The sequence below is a fragment of the Vespula vulgaris genome, chromosome 11, assembly GCF_905475345.1.
Source record: "Vespula vulgaris chromosome 11, iyVesVulg1.1, whole genome shotgun sequence".
NCBI classification, from domain to species: Eukaryota; Metazoa; Arthropoda; class Insecta; order Hymenoptera; family Vespidae; genus Vespula; species Vespula vulgaris.
In genome coordinates, this window is record NC_066596.1 from 5,617,501 (window position 1) to 5,640,079 (window position 22,579).

At 29.1% G+C, this 22,579-nt stretch overlaps 2 protein-coding genes across 12 annotated transcripts in view; both read right to left on the reverse strand.

Annotated features, from left to right (window-relative positions):
* LOC127067652 (trehalase) overlaps positions 1-13,508 on the reverse strand; it is a 38,100-nt gene extending 24,592 nt beyond the window's left edge. For 2 of the 8 annotated variants that reach the window (XM_051002863.1, XM_051002861.1), the window contains exon 1: positions 12,970-13,506. Coding sequence is in view for 3 of the 8 variants with exons in the window: in XM_051002854.1 (XP_050858811.1) it covers positions 4,285-4,320; positions 11,585-11,727 (179 nt within the window). In the remaining 5 variants the exon portion in view is untranslated. Of the gene's footprint in view, positions 1-4,284; positions 4,321-6,859; positions 7,390-9,088; positions 9,948-11,584; positions 11,730-12,969 lie in introns of those variants that run through there. The other 6 variants (XM_051002854.1, XM_051002862.1, XM_051002855.1 and 3 more) reach the window with 6 other exon arrangements.
* A 1,551-nt stretch (positions 13,509-15,059) lies between these two features.
* On the reverse strand, positions 15,060-22,474 carry LOC127067651 (histone lysine demethylase PHF8-like). 4 transcript variants are annotated; one of them, XM_051002850.1, is made up of 13 exons: positions 22,310-22,474; positions 21,758-21,843; positions 21,401-21,679; positions 21,173-21,314; positions 20,638-21,087; positions 20,362-20,563; positions 19,485-20,248; positions 19,360-19,410; positions 18,888-19,105; positions 18,608-18,810; positions 18,342-18,389; positions 17,793-17,973; positions 15,060-17,698 (listed from the first exon to the last, which is right to left on the reverse strand). In XM_051002850.1, the coding sequence occupies exons 1-13, from the start codon at positions 22,405-22,407 to the stop codon at positions 17,619-17,621; spliced, it is 2,802 nt and encodes a 933-aa protein (XP_050858807.1). In that variant the 5' UTR covers positions 22,408-22,474; the 3' UTR covers positions 15,060-17,618. The 4 variants fall into 4 exon arrangements, with proteins under 4 accessions (XP_050858807.1, XP_050858809.1, XP_050858808.1 ...); XM_051002852.1 differs by having other exon boundaries at positions 18,888-19,072; positions 22,310-22,473; XM_051002851.1 differs by having other exon boundaries at positions 18,888-19,081; positions 22,310-22,473.
* Positions 22,475-22,579: the final 105 nt, after the last annotated feature.

Here is a 22,579-nt window from a genome sequence, read left to right on the forward strand (position 1 = left end):
AGAGAGAAAGAGAGAGAGAGAGAGAGAGAGAGAGAGAGAGAGAGAGAGAGAGAGAGAGAGTTAATGAATAGCATATAAATATATTTTTTAATAATTCTAATAAACAAAGAAGGAAAGAGAGAAAGTGGCGTGGCCTATATCTAGCTAAAAATAGTCAATGAAATGATAGTTGCTAAAACGATAATCTTCATTTCTTTTTGTCCTAGTAACTCGTATAACGTTAATAGTAAAGCAATAACTATAATGCAACGTGCAATTTCTTCCGCTTTGATTTGACGAACTATAACGATCTCTTCCTTCATATCATTCAATCAATCGTGGGTTTCAATTGTCATTTTTTAGAACAAACGAAAAAGGAAAAACGAAAAACTTAGATAAATATATTTGTAATAGATATAGGCACACACTCGCGCGCATATATGCACGTAGTATTTCTTTGTTTGCTAATTGACTTATTTAAAAATAAATAGATAGATAAATAAATAAATAAATAAATAAATAAATAATAGTAATGAAATAAGAGAGAAAAAGAAAGAAAGAAAGAAAGAAAGAAAGAAAAAAAATAATTTAATATTATTTTTTGCACAATCTAACGAATAATTTCGATTAACGAAAAATGAAAAACGAATATAAAGAAAAAAAAAGGAATGGAATCTTTTGCATTTTTTTCCTTTTTTTTTTATAAACAAAATATCGACGCGTGTCATATCGCAAATAAATAACGAAAGGAAAGTCACACTTTTTTTTTCCTTTTTTTTTTTTAAGAATCGACTGCTGTTTAAAATTCTCTTATCAAAGATGGACGTATTAATTATCGGATGCATAACGAACGTGCCATTAAGTAATTCAAGAATGTGCAATTTATCTACTAAGTCTCTCTCTCTCTCTTTCTTTCTATCACTAATATACAGCTGTTATTGAAGATGCAAAAATGCAACAGGTGCCATTATACGATTAAAGATAGAAAGAGAGAGATAGAGAGAAATTATCACACTTGGTTTTTTCCGAAATAATTAAAAAAAGACAATTAAAAACTAGGAAAGGATGAATATTCATCAATCCATAATCAGTAATATTATAAAGAAAATATAATAATTGAAATACTTTCATAATCGTAGAAAATAAATATAGATAAAAAAAAAGAGTGGATAAAAGGAATCTATCGCATTATCGACGGTCGATAATATCAGATGTTATAAATCAAAGAGTCCTTGATTAGTTAAGTTCTTCACATTTATCAGTATCACTTTAAAATAGAAACTCATCGAACTCATTTTGCATTTACACTCGTTGATATTAAACAGGAAATAGGAAAGGAAAAAATAAAAGATCGGAAAAAAAAAATAAAAAATTCCGATAGAGATAAACATAGATCAAAAATAACAAAAAAAAAAAAATTAAAAAATTAAAAAATTAAAGAGATACGTTCGTGATATGTACGTTAAAAAATGTAATATAAATAAAAAAGAAATAAAAAAAATAAAAATGATAATAGAACGATATAACGTGTGAAATACCAAAAGAGGAATAAAGTTATGTAATGGTTGCATATAATTGCGACAGATTAGCACGAGTCAATCCAAAAGAAAGAAGAAGACGACATATCGAAGTCCACGACGCAAGCTATCTCTGTCCTTTGTTCACATTCACGAACTATAAAGAGAGAGAGAAAGAGAGAGAGAGAGAGAGAGAGAGAGAGAGAGAGAGAGAGAGAGAGAGAGAGAGAGAGAGAGAAGGAGAAATACGATTACACGCGTCGATAACGTATATTCTCGTAAATTTTCGTGCGTTTCCGTAGATCTTCGTTAACTTCCTTCGAACTAATCGTCATCAGACATCTCGAATGTTTTCATGCAACATATCGCAGAATCGTCATTTCTTTCTCTTACCTAATCTCACTATTATATGTGTATAAATGCAAAGTAATAATATCGATGAAAACGTGATTCGCACGTTTGACGTCTATAAAGTTTCATTGACGTCACGTTACAACGTATTCAACGATACTTTACGATGATAACAGTAATCGTCATTATTTATCTCCTTTTTACGATGTAAAATGCGTGACAAAAAAAAACCAACTGTTTTATTTTTTTATCTATTATCGAATTCCTTTTCTTTCCTTTCCTCTTTTAAGTACATACTTAAAAGACGTGACAAAATTGAAATAAATCCTATCAGCCGAACTTTACGCTTCCCTTGATTATTTTGTTATTATAAATCATATATATATATATATGTATATATAAAACAAGATAAACGAAGAATTCGAATGAGGTAACGATTTTATTCTAGAATATTTTCTTTTTAACTTTGACATGTAGAATGTAAGAGTGTCGCCACCTGAAGAGTTTACGAAACACTACTATAAAATAAACGTGACTCTCGATAACTTATCGACCATTACCGACGATCGATAAAATAGATTTTTTCTTTCAGATACCTACCAAGTTTTATCATTCTTAACAGAAACGAAAGAAAACGTGCTAAGATATTAGATTAACAATAAATGTGCAAGTGAGAAAAGAAATACGAAGGATATTTTTATTCGATGACTCTTTTACAAAACGCTAATTGTCTCATTTGCATTGCCAACCGGCTTATAATAATTTTGTCTCCTCTTTTCGAGGTTGACACAACAGACGCACGAGTTTGTATTCTATTTTATTGACCGACGATTTTGACTTTGGCCTTGGATGAAGATTGCAATGATTAATTGAATTCGAACAGTCAACTCATTCAACATATCTTTCTTTAGGTTTAAATTAACTCATCTAAAGTTTGTCCGACCTAATCGACTTCAATTTACTCTAATATGAATCATATATACGATAAATAATATTTTAATTACTAATAATAGTAATATTTTTTTATATTATTTATTTAATAAATATATATATTTTTTATTAATGATATATATATATATATTCATGTACATAAATATATATATATATAATAATAATATATATTATGCATATAATTATTAAATATTATAGTAGTTAATTAGTTAGAGTTTTCTAAATATATATATATATATATTAATTAAATAAATATTTTAATTAAGACAATCAAAATACAATCTCCGACTAGCGAGGAGACTAACGTGTGCAATATAGCACGTAAGCCATGTCAAATACCTTCCGAAAGAAAGGTGGTATACGTGATGACCGATGCGTAAGCAAAGTCTACTATGTGTCATCACTAATCTGGCGCTAATTTTAAACTCGATGTGATTGAAAGAATCTTCGAATAAATTTACAAATAATTTCATGAGTCAAAATCAATAATGTTATCAAAATATCTAACATACCAAAGTTCTTTAGGTTATGTTTGCGATATGTGAAAATTATTGTTCGATATAAAATAATAGTAGATAATTAAAATAATCAATTTGTTAATAATCACCATAGGCAGATGAGACAGAATCCAATCTACATCTAACATATAATAGGAAGAAGACAGTATAATAAAACCTAAATCAACGAGTCAGCGATTATTTCATTAAATACTCTGACGTCAAACGTCACAATGACCAATCATAGATCGAACGAGTACCTTGTTAAAATTGTCGAACAAATCATACGTAGTATATGTCCTCCATTAAAGGGATTCAATCGATTGATGGTTCTCAAATTAAGAAGAAAAAGAAACAAAAAAAAAGAGAGAGAGAGAGAGAAAATGTTTGAAAATTAACTCGAAAATTAAGAAAATGAATGATTATAAAATTTTTCGATATTTCCTTTTCATTTTTTTTTTTTTTGATTATATGAATTATAGACATAATTAATTGAATTCTATCATTTTTATCAATAAAGAAAACATAGATATGAACGAATTATTATTACTTTAATTCGTAATGTAAAACGTCTAAGCAAACTTCGGAATAAAATGAATAATAAAATATCCAATAACTTCCGCATGTATGCGTGAGTAGTCACGTGTAGAGCAAAATCCTTGACATTGAGAATAATGTGTACACGATTAATCTATGATCATTATAAATAGCGTTATCATCACTTATTGTAGGGAAGAGAAGCATGATGATAATGAATATTCTTACGAATGTACATAAATACTTTGATAAGTAGATAACGATTTTGTTAAGAAAGTAATTAGAAATTTAACAACAAGTAGGAATCGTCGAAATGTAAAAAAGAAAAGGAACAAAAAAGACTATCACAATTTTTCTAAATATTGTCTATCTCCTTTCTGTAGAAAACAATGAGCAGACAAAAATAAATAAAAAATAAATAAACAAATGAAAGCGTATTGTCTAATACATACTCAGTAATTTTTGCCACATCGCGATAGGTCGTCAATCTGTAACAAAAGGAAAAAAAAAATTAAGAGTTAAAATAAAAGAGAAAAAATATAGCGAAAGTTATTAAAACATCAAATTCCATAAAATCAAGAATTAAAAAAAAAGAAAGAAAGAGTTAATCCTCTCAACAAAATTTTCTTATATAAAAAATGAGTGCGGAGATGTATGTATTTGAAATGTATATTTTTAATGCTTTTCATTGATATTTGAAACTAACCAACTATAAATGTTTACGAATACATAACTACAGAGGGAAAGAGAGAGAAAGAGAGAAAAAAAGAGAGTCAAAATAATTATAATTTTCGAATGGAAAATGTGACGCAAGATTCGAAGAAATTAACGCAATATGTTTAATGTAACATGAGTGCTTCTCGCAATATTGAGAACCCCTACAAGCCGAGCCTCTCGTCCGATAACTAGTCGAGCCAATCACGGAACGTCTTGCGTACGACGCCCACAAAATCGACCAATCAAAATGATTCTACGTTGGAGGCACGTCCGCGTCGTATCCGCTTTCTCTGAATCGTTTATAACCTCTGGTAGATATTTATACGAGATTTATATCCAGCTAATTACACACAAAAAAGAATATATATATATATATATATATATATATATATATATATATATAAAATTCTTACGTTTGCAAAATTCTTTCAATCAAATGTCGAAATGAAATCATGATCAACACATAATGTAATTTTTATAATTACGATATCTTTCTCTTTTTTAAACTATACGAGCTGATTGATCGATTAATTATTAAATGCTTACAATAACGATACTAAATTTTTTCTTATCTTAAATAATTATCATAAAATATGTATATCTTATTTATCGATAACGCGTTAAAATTGAATGAACGTTTTAACCTAACTTTTTTTTCTTTCTTATAACATTCGTTTCGATTCGGTCTTGGATAAGGACGAAAAAAATTTTCAACGACCTCAATGATTTTTTCTAAGCTAATTTTATCCAGCATCGTCTGTATTCGAAGAAACGTTGAAAATGTTTTTTTCTCTGTTTTTTTTTCCCTCTTTCCCAGAAACCATTCTATAAAATCAATTTTATTTTGCGAACACACCGATCAGAATAGCGAATATTAATAAATGACTATTATTGGTACAAAAAAAAAGAAATATGTTCCATGAAAAAAAAAAAAAATGATTAGTTGATTAGAGAAAGTAAGAAAAGTGACGAAAGTTTTTATTGAAAAATATGTTTGCCTACCTACTATCTAACATCTAAATCTAATAATAACGTTCGCCGTCCCTGTAACTGTTTAAAATCAATTTTGGCAGGTTTTCAATTGTGACATTGCCGCGCTAAATCTATGTTAACATGTTAACAAAGAATTGTTGTATTTCGATTGGTCCAATGATTTATATATATATATATATATATATATATATATATATATGCTCTTACAAATTTATTTTTATACAGTCTTGAATTATACTTCTTGAAATAAAAAAAGAAAGAAAGAAGAACCATTGAGCAGAGAAATTTTTTTATTTACAAAAATTCGACGACTTTTTTTCGGTGTAAATAAAAATAATAATAGCTACGCGATATAACCTATACATACATACATATACATATACATATATACACACACACATATATATATACATATATATACATATATATATATAATATCCGTTTGATTAAGTATACTTTCAACGATGTTGACTACCGACCTACGGATGAAGTTACATTGAAATGATGGAGGGTTAAATTAATTCAATACACGTCGTAATGTTCAACGTAGGTTCAATCTCTTAAAAAGGCAAAAGGAAAAATAATTTTTTTTTTTCTTTTCTACAGATATTCCCAATATAAAAAAGAAAAGAAAAGATCAAATATTGATCATTTTAAATAATGAACGTGAAGGACCAATCCGATTCGGCGTATCATTGTTCAAAATTCAAATAAATACGTTTAATCGCACGATTAGCATCGAATTGACGTATGACGGGTCATCGCGCGAAACGCGAACGACGTCGTAGATATTACATAAGTCCACCGAAAAGAGAAAGACGTAGGTACTTACATAGCTTTGATATTTGTACTTCGAAATGACGAAAGTCTCTACTCGTCTTAATTCAAAGAGTATTTCAAGATTTAAAAGTCTTGCCGATAATTATGAAATGACAAATTTACTTGACTTTTTTTTTATACAACTTGATAAATGATAAGAAGAATATATAAAAGAGACAGAGAGAGAGAAAGATTTAAAATAATCTCAAAGATATTCGATATTCGATAACATATAAGTAATTATTAATTAATATTATCGCATATTTACCATAACAGTGAAGAAAGAAAAAAGAATGAAAAATAAAAAGTAAATAAAAAATTAAATAAAAGAAGAATACAAGATTAGAAAAATCCGTAGAAATATTTAATCTAAACGTTAAAGAGGGAAAAACCAAGATGTGATCGATCGAAAATTATGAGTTACGAATCGACTAGAACACGTGATAAGAAGCCAATGAGAAGAGGGAGGGAAGACGACGAAATTGAATTCGAACGTACCTGGAATAAATCGACCAATCGGAAGATGCCTTTTACGTGTGGCAATTTTCGATTTGAAATTACACTTTTTTCTTTCTGTCTTTCTTGTCCTTTTTTTTTCTTTCTCTTTCTTTTTCCCACTTATTCACTACAAGAACACTTCTTCTCTTTTTTTTTTTATTTTTATATTTTTAAACACGAAGACCGAGAAAACAAGAACAAAATAAAAATCTAACCTATTAAAAAAATCTTTCCCAAAAAAACAAAACAAGAAACCAATAAAAAAAAAAACCCCAAAAAAAAGCAAAGGAGAAAGAAAATCAATAAAAATATTTCGTAAAAATGATTTATAGACGAAGAGATGTATATATATCGATCGTTTGATTGGATAAAGAAAATTCTATTCAATCGTTAAGCGCGTTGTAAAAAGAAATGAAAACGTAACACAGCACTAGCACGAGACGTATCCGTAATACATAAATGACTGTTCCCGAGAGTGTAACCATGTACCAACAAGTTGAGACTGACTCTCTTTTGCCCTCTCTTCCTAACCAAAACCTGCTCTCCTCTCCCACTCTTTCTATCACCATCTTTCTCCCCTCCCCTCTCCCATTCCACCTCCCCTCATCTTAAAAGACCTTCTCTTCTCTGAATAAGATACATACATATATATACATCGTACATATATATCTCAGTACAACAATGAACAAAGTTACATATTTCGTGATATTTTTCGATAGCATTTGTTAAAAAATTGTTAATATCCGATATCATTGTACGATATAAATTATTTATAAACATAATTATTATTGTATAATTTCAACTTCGTTTTCGTCATATATATTATCGATATTATATCTGAACGTAAATAATAATTTAAAATATGAACTTTTTTATATTCAAAATTGCCGCAATTTTTTATAGTATTTTTTAAAACGCCATCTTGAAAAAAAATCATTAAAAGTAATCTTTCCGTTATACATATATGTATATATACATATACATACACACGTCATGCATATATATATATATATATATATATATACATATATATGCGTGTATATATGTATATGTACATATTCAACATATAATCTAACAAAACGATTAATTTAACTGAGATTATTTTTTAATACTACTCAGAGACGTAAAACAACTCATATTTGATTAAAAATTTCCAATTAATTAATAATATCAACTTTACAGAATTATTTTCGCGAAATCATTATTTATTCTCGTTCATCGACGACAAAACAACTCTATCCGACCTATACTCGTCGACGACCCGGAACAAACTGGTTTGTTGAGAGTACGACACGTGCAACAGGGCTAGCTGCCAGACAACGAATACGTCCGTATAATCCCGAAGATAACCGAGAATAACCACGTGCCAACTCGCCGAATCATCCCATCGTCTCGTAGCAGCCATTACGAATATATACGTATATATTATATCTTTTTCGAAATATTTCATCCATTAATTAATGAAAATATCGTGTTATTAAATCTAGTCGAAATGTTTTTACATAAGCAATTATATTGATTCAGACATACTTTAATAAAAAAATTACTTAAGTACCGTTATGAAAAATTATATACGAATGTTATTTCGTATTTTTATTATATAGGGGGGGAAAAAAAACAAAAAAAAAACAAAGAAAGGAAGAAAGAAAAAGAAAAAAATTAATCTATCAAAAGTTTCGTAACAAAAGGTAAACTACGTCTTAAATTTTAAATTCCATTCACTATCTACAGATCGACATACGTTTTCTTAGATCATATTACAAAAGAACGTGTGTATGTACGTATGTATGTATGTAAGAACGTTTATGAAATAACATCGATCGACAACAATAGAAATCGATGCAGTTTTCGAACGACTATAGTTCGTGTTCGCGTCGCGCATACTCCTTATGATTACCACTACTGTAACAAGAAAAAATATAAAACACATCTTTTTTTTACGTTTCGATAAAATTTACGAAGGATATGTACGAACGTGAAGAACGATTGTTTTTAATGCTAGCCTCAGTGTAGCTAACCTCAAAATCAATATTTAACAATGTACAAAGTATAGTCGCATATTTTTTCGATTTGTTGTTAATAAATGAAATAATTTTTATTTAGACGATTAAAAAAATGACCATGATTGTTTTCCAACGTCACACGCATGGACATACGCACGCACGGACATATATATAGAAACGCATGTTACTACTTCCTTCTCGTTTCAACAAAGTATGCGATACATACCGTTCGAACGAAAGACCTTCGTTCTCTTTTCGCGATGTCCTTCACCTCGACACTATTTCACTACCGTAGAAGCAATAATTGTAATATTTTTTTTTCACGTCGAAATATATACGAATGTACACGCACGCACGCACACACACACACACATATACACAATTAACAACACTTTCCTCACACTTAATCTATATACCACACTCTATTCTTTCGATTATTTACCAACTTAGAAAAATAAAAGAATGAAAGAAAAATGAAAATACTTCTACCTTGATTCTCGCAGTTATCACTCGGAAGTTAACCTCAAACCGTACGTACGAAGCACGACGAAGATTGTTGTCAAACGTATCGAAATATCTTACGATTCGTAGATAGAATTTATTTCGCTGTTAAATGATACGTCTCTCAGTATATCAAATTTCTTAAAAGAAAGAAAAAAAGAAAAAAAGTAAGAAATAATAAAAGTCGGGAGAAAAAAGAAAAAAAGAAAAAGAAAAGAAAAAAGAAATAATAACAATAATCGTCGAAAGAGAAAGAATCGATAGACTTGAAATAAAATTTCGTTAAATAAATATAAAAATTGAAAAACGTTTGGAAAGCCGAGAGAATAATTACGAAAAACTGGTTTCAATCAAAAAGAAAAAGGAAACGAGAAAAAGAATAAAACTGAAACATACATACACGCACGCACGCACGCACGCACACACACATACACACACGAAACTATAGATACTCTCTTTTTATATATATATATATTTATATATATTTATGTATAAATATGCACAATGAATATACACAAGCAAAAAATCGAACAACAAATAAAAACAGATGTGGACGCTTCTGCGTCCGTTCGCCGACTGACGAAGTGACTCGAAGCTAAGCGGGTTTTACACGATCGACCGTGAACCGTGCGACGATTTTTTTTGATGACATTAAACAGCGTGTGTCGTTACGCTCGAACACAAACATGAAGTTCGTTTCTTCTCTCCGTTGATCAGACCAATGATTTCACTTTCTTATTCATCTTTATTTTCATTCGCTTGATAATCGAACCGGGTTGTCATTTATTGAATGTTATCATATGGTAACTCTATCTTCTCTATCTCTATCTCTATCGCTCTCTTGTTGTACGAACCGATAATGTACCTAGAATGGTCTGCTCTTGCGAATTTTTCTTTTCGACATTTCATTTCATCATGATAAAGAAGAAAAAAAAAAGAACGAAAAAAAGGACAAAAAGAAAAGAAAAGAAAAGAAAAAAAAAAAGAGAAATAACAAATAGATATGGAAGTGGAAATTGTACTCTCTTGCGATATCGGAGCCATGATAGTGGCGTGATGTGAGAATTTTTATTTTTTTCCGTCATCCTGATGTTTGAATTTTGTTCAATATCCCTCTCTCTTTCTCTCTCTCTCTCTCTCTCTCACTCTCTCTCAAGATATTAAACATACTTCGCAATAAACGCTAGTAAATTTCCAAAGATTTTATTTATTTTCTCTCTCTCTCTCTCTCTCTCTCTCTCTCTCTCTCTTTCTCTCCTCTCATTTCTCTCATTAAGATTTGACATTTTTGATCTTTTTATTATAATCAGTTGAAATTTGAGCGTTAGATTCGGCGCTACTTTATTACATCAAGCAATAAAGCAATGTGTACGATCACGTGATACATTGCTGCAAAGCAATTGGTCTATCACTTGAACAGTGGTTCACAATTATTCTTCACCTCTTTACGATACGAAAATGATTAAATGAATATTATCTCTCTCTCTCTCTGTATATAAAATATCTGTCTTGTATATATACTTAATAGGAAAAATTTATATAAAAAAAAAGAGAAAGAAAAAATGTATTAAAAAAAAAAAGATAAAAAATGTTGGAAATCTCAGTCTCCTTCTTTCTAAATTAATATATTATCGAAGAGAAGATAAATCTCGTGACTTATTAGAGCATATTGCAAATACGTCGTGTCTAAAGATACGGGTCGACGGACCATGAACGACGGCCTTAAATGACCGCGAAAACTTTTCCATGATAGAGATTTGAACGGAGATCAATCAGCTAGGGTCAATAAGTGACAAGAAGAATCGGCCGACCTCTTGTAGTACATTGACATGAAATATACAAATACAACCTCTTCGTTCTTGCACGCTTACGATATAAAACAAAAATAAATAAACAAATAAATAATTCAAAGAATAAGATGCACATTAGAAGAATTGATAATTTCGTAATATTGTATATTACGATATTATATTAATTAATAATTAGGTTAGAATCATCGACTTCGATTTCATAATTTTTTTTTTTTTTTTCATGAAAATAAACGCAACGTTTTAAATAAAATTCTTTCTACTTTTTCCTTTTCTGTAAATCTTCTTTCCTCGTAATTTTCACGTTCATTTGATCGATCTCAACTGATTTTAGATCGTCGTTATACCAATACGAATATGATTATGATCTCTGATATAAATATGATCAAGCAGAAATAACTAACTCTACTCACCGGGTATCGACGAGTTGATACCGATCGAGCTTGTCCGCGATTGGCCCACAATGATGACGTTGCTGGCCTAGTTGGCAGCCTTGATTGGTGAGCTGCCCGCTGCAACTCAGGCAACGGCGGGCTCCTTGCCAAACAACCAGCATTACTAGACAGCAAGATGACTGGCGTTTAAAAATTACTTTCCAATCTTATTTTCACCTTATCAATGTACTCTCGCGAGTATTCCCTTTGATCCTACCCCCCCGGCTGTATGTATCATCCTCATCTCCTTTCGCGATACTAAAAATTCATTTTTATAATTTTTCCGTCTATTTTTTCTTTCTCTCTCTATTCCTTTCTTTTTTTGATATCAAATTCTCTCTCAATAATTTTATCAAGGATCTTGAAATATACATGGCGGCTCAAGTAAGTTCCTAGATGGTTTAAAAGTTTCTAAATGGGTCAAAAGTTACTAGGTTATTTTAAAAAATTAGATTTAAGAAACTGCTCGAGCTAATCTCTTTCTGTTTTTTTTTCTCTTTTTCAAATTGTAAAACTTGTAGTTGTCAACTTGTAAAATTATTTTGAAAATCTAAAATGTCGTGAAAAAGAGTAATTGATTTTTAAAATCATTTAAAAAATGTTGGCCCACCTTGTATAATTAAGAATCGTATAATAGGATTCGATGTTATTTCATCTTTTTTATCTTATATTTTCTATTTTGCATGTATTACATAGTCTAATCGTGTACGAGTTGTAACGTTTGTTGAAATAATAATATAAATAAATTGGTTTCAAGAATATACTTTTGGTAATTTTTTTTGTCTCGATTTTTAGAAGGGTGGGGGAATTTTGATCGTCTGAAAATATTGAGACAATCAATGTTATTTCTGCGAATAATCATGATAAATATCGTACAACAGATGGTCATATTATTGTCATAGCTCAAATCATGTTTGTGTGACTATATCATTTGTCTCGCACGCGTGATTATGTTATGTTATTCGCCACGTGAATCTTATCTTTATGTGACTCTACATTACAATTCAATTTCAAGAGTCAACACTTTCTTATTTCTATATCACACATTAATTTTAACAGAGATTCGTGTTAATTAAGATTTAATGAAAAGTAAAACTTTTCAGATGATTGTTAAAAAAAAAAGAAAAAAAAAAAAAACAGAAAAAAGAGAAAAAAAGCATGTAGATAATGAGGGGGAAAAAAAATAACGAGTATTTTTGTTTCCTCTTTTATAAAATAATTTGATTCGATTAAATTCGCCATATTGTTATAAAGTTGGTCATCAGTTCGTTCGCTCTGCACGTGCATCTGTTACCGTTTCTTATAACTTGTAAGTACATTGTAGATATTCTCTCTCCAATTCATCTTTTTTTACTTGCACCTACCTTTGAAACGTCACAGTAGTCTCCTCGTTGCTTCACACACACGCACACTCACACACTCGGAAAAAAATACGCACGCGTCGCCTTTCGATCGAATTTGAAACTAAAAAACGCTCTTCGACTCGGCCGATAAAAGTACGGTTGGTAAAATCGCACGTTACACGCACACCGTTTGTCACTTCTATATCACTCCCCTTATCGATTCGCAACCGACGTTACGCGATTCTAGGTTATATTTCACGCTTTTTTTTTTTTATTCCTTTTTTCTTCTCGTTAAATCGATACGATACCACGTGTGAAACTTAAAGAGTTGACAATGAACGAAGATTAAGTGCGATAGAAATATTTTTTAAAACCGATCGTTTTTCATGAGATACGTGTAAGATACCTAAATACTTTACGCACGAAAACGAATCACTGAGCTAACGTGAAAATTCGCGAATGTTCTCGACTATTCGACTTTTTTTGAAATTAAATTCGACAATCACGAAATACGACACGAAGCACAGAACGCTCCGTACGGCGTCTAACCGAATACTGTGGCACGAACTGGTTCCAACGTTGCCAAGTTCGGAACCTTCATTCCCCCTCTCCCCACCCTTCCCCTCTATTCGCGAATTTAAAGTAACTTCTAATCTTGATCTTGACCTATACGTCAAAATAAATTTGTATCCTTGTTTATTTGTTTAAGTTTAATCGTAACCTACGTATGTATACACACACACACACACATATATATAATTACTACTACTAGTATTATTATTATTATTATTATTACTATTATTAAACATTCTTAAAAAAGATAGATAATCTAACTGGTTAAAATACGATTACGGCTTAATAACTGGCAAAGGAGTAAAATATTTTTTTGTGTTAGAAAACGAAAATTCAAACGAATCGATTGCATAAGTGAAATACGAGATTTCATGCTGATTTCTATTAAAAAATTTCTTTGCGAAACATCACGTATCCCGGTCGGTAATTAATTACCTACAAATATTATTAGGTTGGTGCGTTTGACGTCAGCTTTCTTTTTGTTGTTCATCTTTTTTTTTTTTTTTGGAGTAAAATATGTTGGCAATAGTTTTTGTAGAATTTTATCTTCGATGCGAAATCTGTTATATACGCAATGGCAAACAAAAATATTGATACATTCTCTGTGAATCCGTAAAAATTGTACGATTCTTTATATTTCATTTGTTTGTAAAATATATCTCTCAAGTATTCGAAATTCAAATATATTGTAAGCTATGGAAATTGAATAGAGCTGTACAATAAAAAAAGATAATAAAAAACGTATATTTTTAATGGAAGAAAACTATTGACAAGCTTACAAATTATTATTTATTATAATATTTTCTGAATATTTAATATTGTCTATATATTTATTTCAAAAGATTTGTTGCAAATGTATTGTCATCTTTTTCTCAAGAATAAACAAAGCTATTGAGACGCAGTAGGTGGTCAATAATTTTTCGGTCAACTTGTCCTACGTTTATTATCAATGTTTATAATATAATTATATAATAATGCTTATATTCTAAATATATTGGATATCCATATAATATTTAAACTAATGTTCTATTGGTTAAACAATCACGTTAACTTAATTATTATAAATAATTATATTGTAACGATTAATAACTAGGAGAATATATTATGATGTTCTAAATATTTGTAAATAAATATTAAATTATCGAAAAAATCGTTTAAATAATGTGTTAATAACGGAGCGAAAGATTTGAGATGTTTACTCTTCGAAAGCCGACGGCATACTAACTTATCACATTTGAAAGTCGTTGGAACCTAACTTCTTTGTTTGTTGTTTATATCTCTAAGCCACTGATGACAGTGAGTATAAAATTTTTCAGTGTGTACGTATAATACAATTTTGTATCAAAATTATATTATTTTAACATTGTCTCAAAACTTATATAACCTTCAAACAAATCCTCTATTATTTAGATTATATATTTAATAAATATAATATAAATGCATGATTATTTTATAATCATTAAATCTTCAAATTAAATCAGATGGGATTTTGTTAAAACTAAAAAATAAAAAAAAAAAGATAATAAGAAAGCATTTAATGAAAATAGATACCATTTACTTTTATTTGAGATTTTGTGCTTCAAAATGTTTAACATATTTTGAATCATACATTATATAATTTACATAGTGTTATTTATAATTTATTGAACACATTAGAGATTGCAGTACACAATTAATATATATTTTAATATTTCTTTTTTTTTTTTATCGATGTATCTGCAGGAGATTGTATTTTTTTTTTATGACCGCTTTTTGCAAGGAAAGCATAATATTATATAAAATTCATATTATGTTAATTTGATTATCAGAATTTATCATTAACGTAATCAGATCTTTTAGTGGTGTTCATATTTATATATATATATATATTAGCATATAGTAAAAACGTTCGTTTAACAAAATCTTATTGATAAGTTTCTATTGTTTTTTTTTTCTTTTTTCTTTTGTTCTTCCAGTGCATATGCTTCGGTGTACAAATCAGTCATTTTGCAAGTATCTACATAAATTGCTCGTGTAAATGCACAATGTTACGTTTTTATAAGTTGACACTTTACAAATATCTAGAGCAAGAATTGTAAGAGCACAAATTCCATGTCTTCAATGTAAAATTCAACCAAGTATGTTTCAAGAATATTAATTATAAGTATATATAGCAAAGCGCTTTTTAACTGAATATATTTCCGAATAAATCTGATTCGTCGCATAAAATTATACTCTGCAGCCTCTTAGCCATATAATTAGTTATAGTATGTCTGGACGATAATAATAATGATGATGATAATAATAATAATAATAATAATAATAATAATAATAATAATAATAATAGCGTTTAAATATTATAAATAAGTGTTGTTCAAGTCCTCTTTTATGTTAATAAAAAAATTAATCGTATATTGCATGTATACTACTAAGTATAAAATATATTAACTATATATATATATATATGCGCGATAGTGAATATATAATGCTGATTAAAGATATTAAAAAATACAAGTTTCGTTAAATATTATTTTCTTAAATATATATAAGCCCAGACATTAAAAATTCATACAAATCGATCGAATCATACACTTGATTTTATACAGAATTTTTCCTTATCGTATTTTCTCATTTGATTATTTTATCTTACATAAATGTATACAGCCTGCTATTAAGTAAACGCTTGATGACAATATATAATGTACAGTATTATCTTTTAAACTAAGAATTGAAAAACATGACTACATATCATTCATAAGAATATGCCATCGTGATCCAATAAGATCTACGATGAATTTTTTTTTCCATATTACCAGATATTGCTTTTTTAACTAGAAATAGTTATGCTAACAAAATTATAAATCATTGTAAAAGTAATTTGTCACAACCCTTCAGTATATATATATCCTTTTTTTTTTTTTTAATTTTAATAATTTTCATATGTAGTTATCGTATATCCGATCAGAAATTTTTTATGAATATTATATCATTATATCTTAATATTTACAAGCATAATTACGTGATTAAAGATTAATTTATAACCTACAATACTTCTTTACAATTAGTACGAAAAATGATATACGTTAATATTTTTTTCTTAATAATTATTTATTTAATTAATGTCAATTTGAAAAAGATAACTCTTTTAATAGAGTAAAGCCAAGATAAAAGCAAATCTTTCTGCTTATATATTTATATCTTATATTTATCGTTAAATATAAAATACTAAACACATTATATGAAGATGTTAAGATAAAAGATTAACATTAAATTTTTAAATATCCTTTAAAGTTATACTATATCTCAATTTTTATGAGAAAACCATTTTCCTTTATATAACTTGTTTTTCATGTTGTTCAATCAAATTAATAATAATAATAATAATAATAATAATGATGTAATGTAAATTATTAATAATAATAATAATAATAATAGTAATGATAATAATAATAATAATAGTAATAATAATAATAAATAAACATTAAGATTTCTCAGACGACAAAATTGTATACAGCTTGTATACAATATACTATGGAATAACAATATAAAGTTTGCTTTCTAAAATAATAAATTCTGTTTGCTATAACACTGAATGTATAACAATTTCTGTACTCTACAGCCTCTCTATAAATACGAACTAAGTAACAAAAGTCCTAAAATTAAATCTACATTATATATTATATTCCTACAATTAAAAAGAAAGTTCATTAAACCTTGTCATACTATATAAATTGTATTAGTCTGTGAGATTCATAAGGGCACTAAGCTTACATTTTCTCAGGCCCCACGTTACATACTAAAATTTTATAAATTAATTACAAAACACGAATTTTGAGATATAATACGAATATTAAATGTAATACGTATATTAAAAACGGTTCGATCATTTCTGAAGAAAAAAAAGAAAAAAAAAAAAAAATGATAAAACGTTAAATGAATTTAAGAAACTGACAAGAAAATAACTATTAAACGATACAATAATAAATATAAGGTGTATCACCTTTTCGAATTATCCGATATATATTTACAATTTATATTAGCAATTTACATCTACTACGTGTTTAATCTATCAATGAAAGAATGATGTGATGTTATAATTATCAATGTCAGTTCTTTGTCTAATGCATCATTTTATGAAGTTTTAAAATTTTTCCCAAACGTTGTTTAGCCGTTTTCATTCCCTTTCTAGGTTTACGTTCTGAAAATTCAAGAATGTTATAGCTCATATTTCGTAGACAAAAGTATAACAATAACAATAATAATAATAAAGACAAAATATAAGAATATTTTACCAATTGGAACTGGTGCAGCTAACTTAGCCTTAACATCTTTCAGCCTATTTGGACTTGTTAATATTGATCCATATGTAGTGCTAGTTTTCACAATGTTTTCTGTAGATACAATTGGAGTTGGCCCAGGCGTTACAGACGTGTCCTTTTGTTTTTTCTTATTATACGTCCTCTTCGTTGTATTCTGTCATACAATAATTTATATAATTATTTTTACTATGTATAAAATATATCAATAAATATATGATATTAAAGAATATAGTAAGCAGTAGATAGTAATTATAATTAATAAGTCAAATAAAAAGAAAGTTGACGTATACAAAAATAGTAATGATTTGTCTTGTGCGATGAAAACCTACTGATCAAAAATAAACATAGAATGAAGTATACGTGCATGAAATGTAAAGATGAATGAAAATGTCTATCTAATAACTAAATAAGAAATCGAAATGATAATAATAAATATTTCGATCTACCTATTTATTTATATTTACATATTAAGCAAAATCTACAGAATACTACACTTATGTGAAGGAATCATGATATGCCTACCAATTTCTTCTTCGTAATCTTGTCCATGTCGTTATCCAGATATTCACCCTATATGATATAAGTACGTAATAATGAAAGTATATTATATATATCTAAATGAATAACTAAAATATAGATGTTGAAAAATTTTAAATATTCTTTGATAAGAGATTATATCTATTTAATCGCAAATATATATGTATGGATAAGTTTGTAAGATGGTAAAATCGTTTTTCATAACAAAATGAGAGACCTAGTGATACGAATTTAAAATAATCTCGATTTACCGCTTGTTTTGCCCGTTTTGCAGCTGCTGCTTCCAATCCCTTTTCGACAGAAGTCTTCCTGACTCCTTCTCTTGCCGGTCGATTTGTCTTCGGCAAGAGTGGTCCGACTCTGGCTTTCGGATTCCATGCTTCATCTATCTGACTTTTTGCTTTTGGCTTGAAAATATAATCTTCGTCGTCAGAAGCATCCAAAGCCGGATAAACTAAGAATTAATCGAGCAAATAATCATTAAATTGATCCTATACAACATTTTTTTTTTGGAAATACACATTCACTTACTAAAATCATCATCTTGATGAACTTTATCAATATTTTCTATTAATTGATCGTCATCGTCATTGTCGTTGTTACGTTGTGTCTTTTCCGTTTTTGTTGATTTCGTGGAGTTAGTCGACGTTGTCGAGTAACACTGCTCGCTGAATGATAACATCCCGGCAATGGCTTCACGAGTCGATGGTGATGCCCTGTCAGAACTAGCCGTTTTCAATTTATAAATACTAAGACACCAAAAAATAAAATAAAGCTAAAATAAATAAAATCGAACTGTGTACTATCTATATATGTTCTAAAATCAAGCTAAAGAAATTACTTTAAGTCGGACAAATCAATATTTTTACATTGACAAAATAATAATTATATTTTCATGCTTTGCAATTAGAAATCATTTTAATGCGATATTAAATAATGCAACAATATTTTTATACAACGTTATGTCGTTGAGTAATCTTGCAAAACGTATATAACGACTTACCCTGTAGGAGGTGGTGGCACAGGTTGACTGTACTGCGGAATCGTGGATGGTCTAAAATAATTGTAAATATGACTATTGTACATTTCATAATTATTAAAAAACAAATTGAAAAATATTTTACATACGTAATGTCTAATCTTTGAGGAGCATTTCCCAATGTATACGCGGATGCTTTTAATAATTCCTCAATACCATTTTTTGGCATATCATTCAAAACGTCGACATCGCCATCGTAATCTCTCTTAAATCGTTTCTGCGTGTTGGATTTAGAATTTCTTCTTCTTTTCGGAGACTCGTCTATAGTAAATCTACCATAATCACTTTCATTGCTACCGTCATGAAAATCATATACGGATGTTCGATTCCAAGCGAGTTCTTTCGTTACTACAGTAGTATGATTCGACGGAAAATTATTTTGTAAATTGATATTATCGTTTGTACTTCTAACAACTTCGTTGTTTCCTAATTTAAATCTGATAACAGTTGGACTTTGTTTTCCTGGCTTGGCTGTACGTTTCTGTGTAGAATTATTAACATGTTTCTCTTCCATTGAACTATTTTTAACGTAAGGGTACATTACGGGTTTCGATAAAGTTAATTTTAATGGCGGTCGATTAGTCGACATATTATCGTTAATTAAAGTCCCAACTTTATTCGTTTCCTTTAACGTCGCTTTAAAAGGATTTTCTGCCATTTTATCTGCAACATCGTAATCTACGAAATCTTTATTCAACGGCTTCTTTTTCTTTCGTTTACTTTCACGTTCCGGTTTAGGAGGATTTAATGACATTAAATATCTCTCCGCATGTCGTATTTCTTTGCTAAAGTCTTTCAATAATTTTTGACTATTTATCGTATCCGGTATTTGACTTCTGCTGACCATATTGTACTGTATGAAAATATTAAATAAGATCGGTTAAAAATCTCGAGGTAATTGCTTCTTTTTTTTTTTGTTTGTTTACTTTCTACAAAAAAATAAATATATAAAAATATTTTTCTTACGTCTTTATCAGTGTTCCATTGTTTTAAAATACTTAATAACGCTCTGACACCTTGTAAAAAATATGGCGGACATTTCTTTTCTTCGTTATTTAATTCCTTCAGTTCTTTGAGCAATTTCTTTGCAGCAAACCAATTAACCGTTTCAAAACCAGGATATTGAAATTTGGTAGGAGTTTTCATCTTTCTTTCCAACTCATATATCCTATAAAATATAACTGTTAATGAGAAGCAATAAATGTGTAAGAATTTACACTTTACACCCACTTACGTACTTACTGTATCTGCATAGGAATATTGAGACTGTGTACAAAATTTCCACCGAAAACCAAAGAATCGACTGGAGTTAAGACAGCGTGTATCCAACCAGTTGGTATCATCATAGTCTGGCCCTGTTTAATAACGCATTTGTAACATGCATCAGCCTGGTCTCCAAAGAAAGTTTCACTCTGTGTTGAACTGCACATCCAGTGCTGATATAATTGTAAATTTGCTGGTGTCGGTTTTATAAGGTAAAACACTTTTTCCCCCCTTAATACATGATACCATACGGAAGTCCCGCCAAAATCTATATGAAAATCTGTGAAACTGTCTTTGACTCCCATTAGGCAATATTTTTGTACTTCAGGACGCTTTATATCGCTTTCCTCGGGCCAATCGCGTGGCCAAACAGAGTTTACCCAGTCAAGTTTGCGCGCGATGTATGGTGCTTCGACCATTGGTGAAAGACTGCAACGTTTATTTGTCAATTTATACATATACGTCCTATATACGATTAAAGCCATATATGGCAAGGCAATGAATATGGATATACCCAGTATTTGTAAATTCGAGACTTATCACATTAAAAACCCTTGTCCGACAAGGGGAATTGTAATATTCTACGAAGTCTCGTAATTTCATTCGAATGTTACTTTGTCTTGTAACATCTATCACATCCATTTCACGATCTCCACCTGAGTAGATAACATATTCGTGAATATTAATAAACATCTTTTTTACTTAATATATTTACGTAGAATTATCGGAAGCATTATTTTACCTATATAACTTTCAACGTCATAAACGCTAAAGTTTGGAGGAGGTACGCTCATATCAAGACCATCTTTGCCGTCGATAATGATAGGTGTCTCAAATCCATTAGTTTGTAGATACTGCAACGTTAATTGTTGTCCCCTGACATGTTTAACTATATCATCAGCTTTAGGAAAATGTCTGGATTTCAATTCTCTAATGAATACTGGAGTTCCAGTTTGAACAGGTTTAGAATCTGCATCTACTTCGGTATAATCGTGTCTGTGCCAATTCAATCTAGTTTTCACTGAAAAATAAATATGAAATAAATATTTAATCTTATTACATCAATACGGTAAATGATAAATTATATCCTTTTACTTACTGATAGACGGACCACATATCGTTTCGCATTTAGGACAATGATATTTATCAAGGTCTATTGACATGTACTCTTTTAGAGTTACACACCTTTGCAGAAATATAAAGTAAGCAATGTTAATATCGAAAACTTTAAAAAATATAATAAAACTTTGTTTGAAGAAAAAATAACAATATTAAAAAATTATTTATCTATCGTTGAAACTAATATATATAAATTTCCTTTTAGAAAATACTTTAGAGGAAAGATATTAGAACGTTTTATACTAGTAGATAGCATCTAAATATCAAATAGCAGATCACAACATAATCATCAAATTTATAGGTTATGGCACTATCAACAAACATTCCTTTGTATACAGTCATACATATTTCTGGATGAAAGTTTGAAAATACTTATGAACATATACAATCTCTAGAATTCTCTGTATCATTGTAAATTAATTAAAATCGTCGAAAAAATGCTGCGAGTTTGAAAACATTTACTTAATATAATTTTTTATATTTTCATGTTACACGTGTCTTTTTTTCAATGGATTCTTTTCACAAGACTTACCCGCCGTGGTACCATTCCTTGCAAATATCGCATTGTATCATAAATTGTTCGGCATCATAAGAACGACCACACAAACAATACGTAACTGGTATCTCCATTTTTGTTAGTAGATACTAAACTGTATGTATTCACCAAGTACAGTTATGTACTATCAGTATTTCATTAAAAGAAGTAAGACTATAAGCTATCTTACGGAACAACTACTTAAGCGCCATCTGGAATCAAATTCTTTCAATTACACATACTTTATGTTTTTTTTAACACACACAT

Coding starts and splice junctions, on each gene's coding strand:
- LOC127067651 (XM_051002850.1), bottom strand. CDS start 22,407: ATGGAGATACCAGTTACGTATTGTTTGTGTGGTCGTTCTTATGATGCC. Junction 21,844..22,309: donor AAGGAATGGTACCACGGCGG/GTAAGTCTTGTG, acceptor ATTTCTGCAAAG/GTGTGTAACTCTAAAAGAGT. Junction 17,699..17,792: donor AGCTGCACCAGTTCCAATTG/GTAAAATATTCT, acceptor TTGAATTTTCAG/AACGTAAACCTAGAAAGGGA.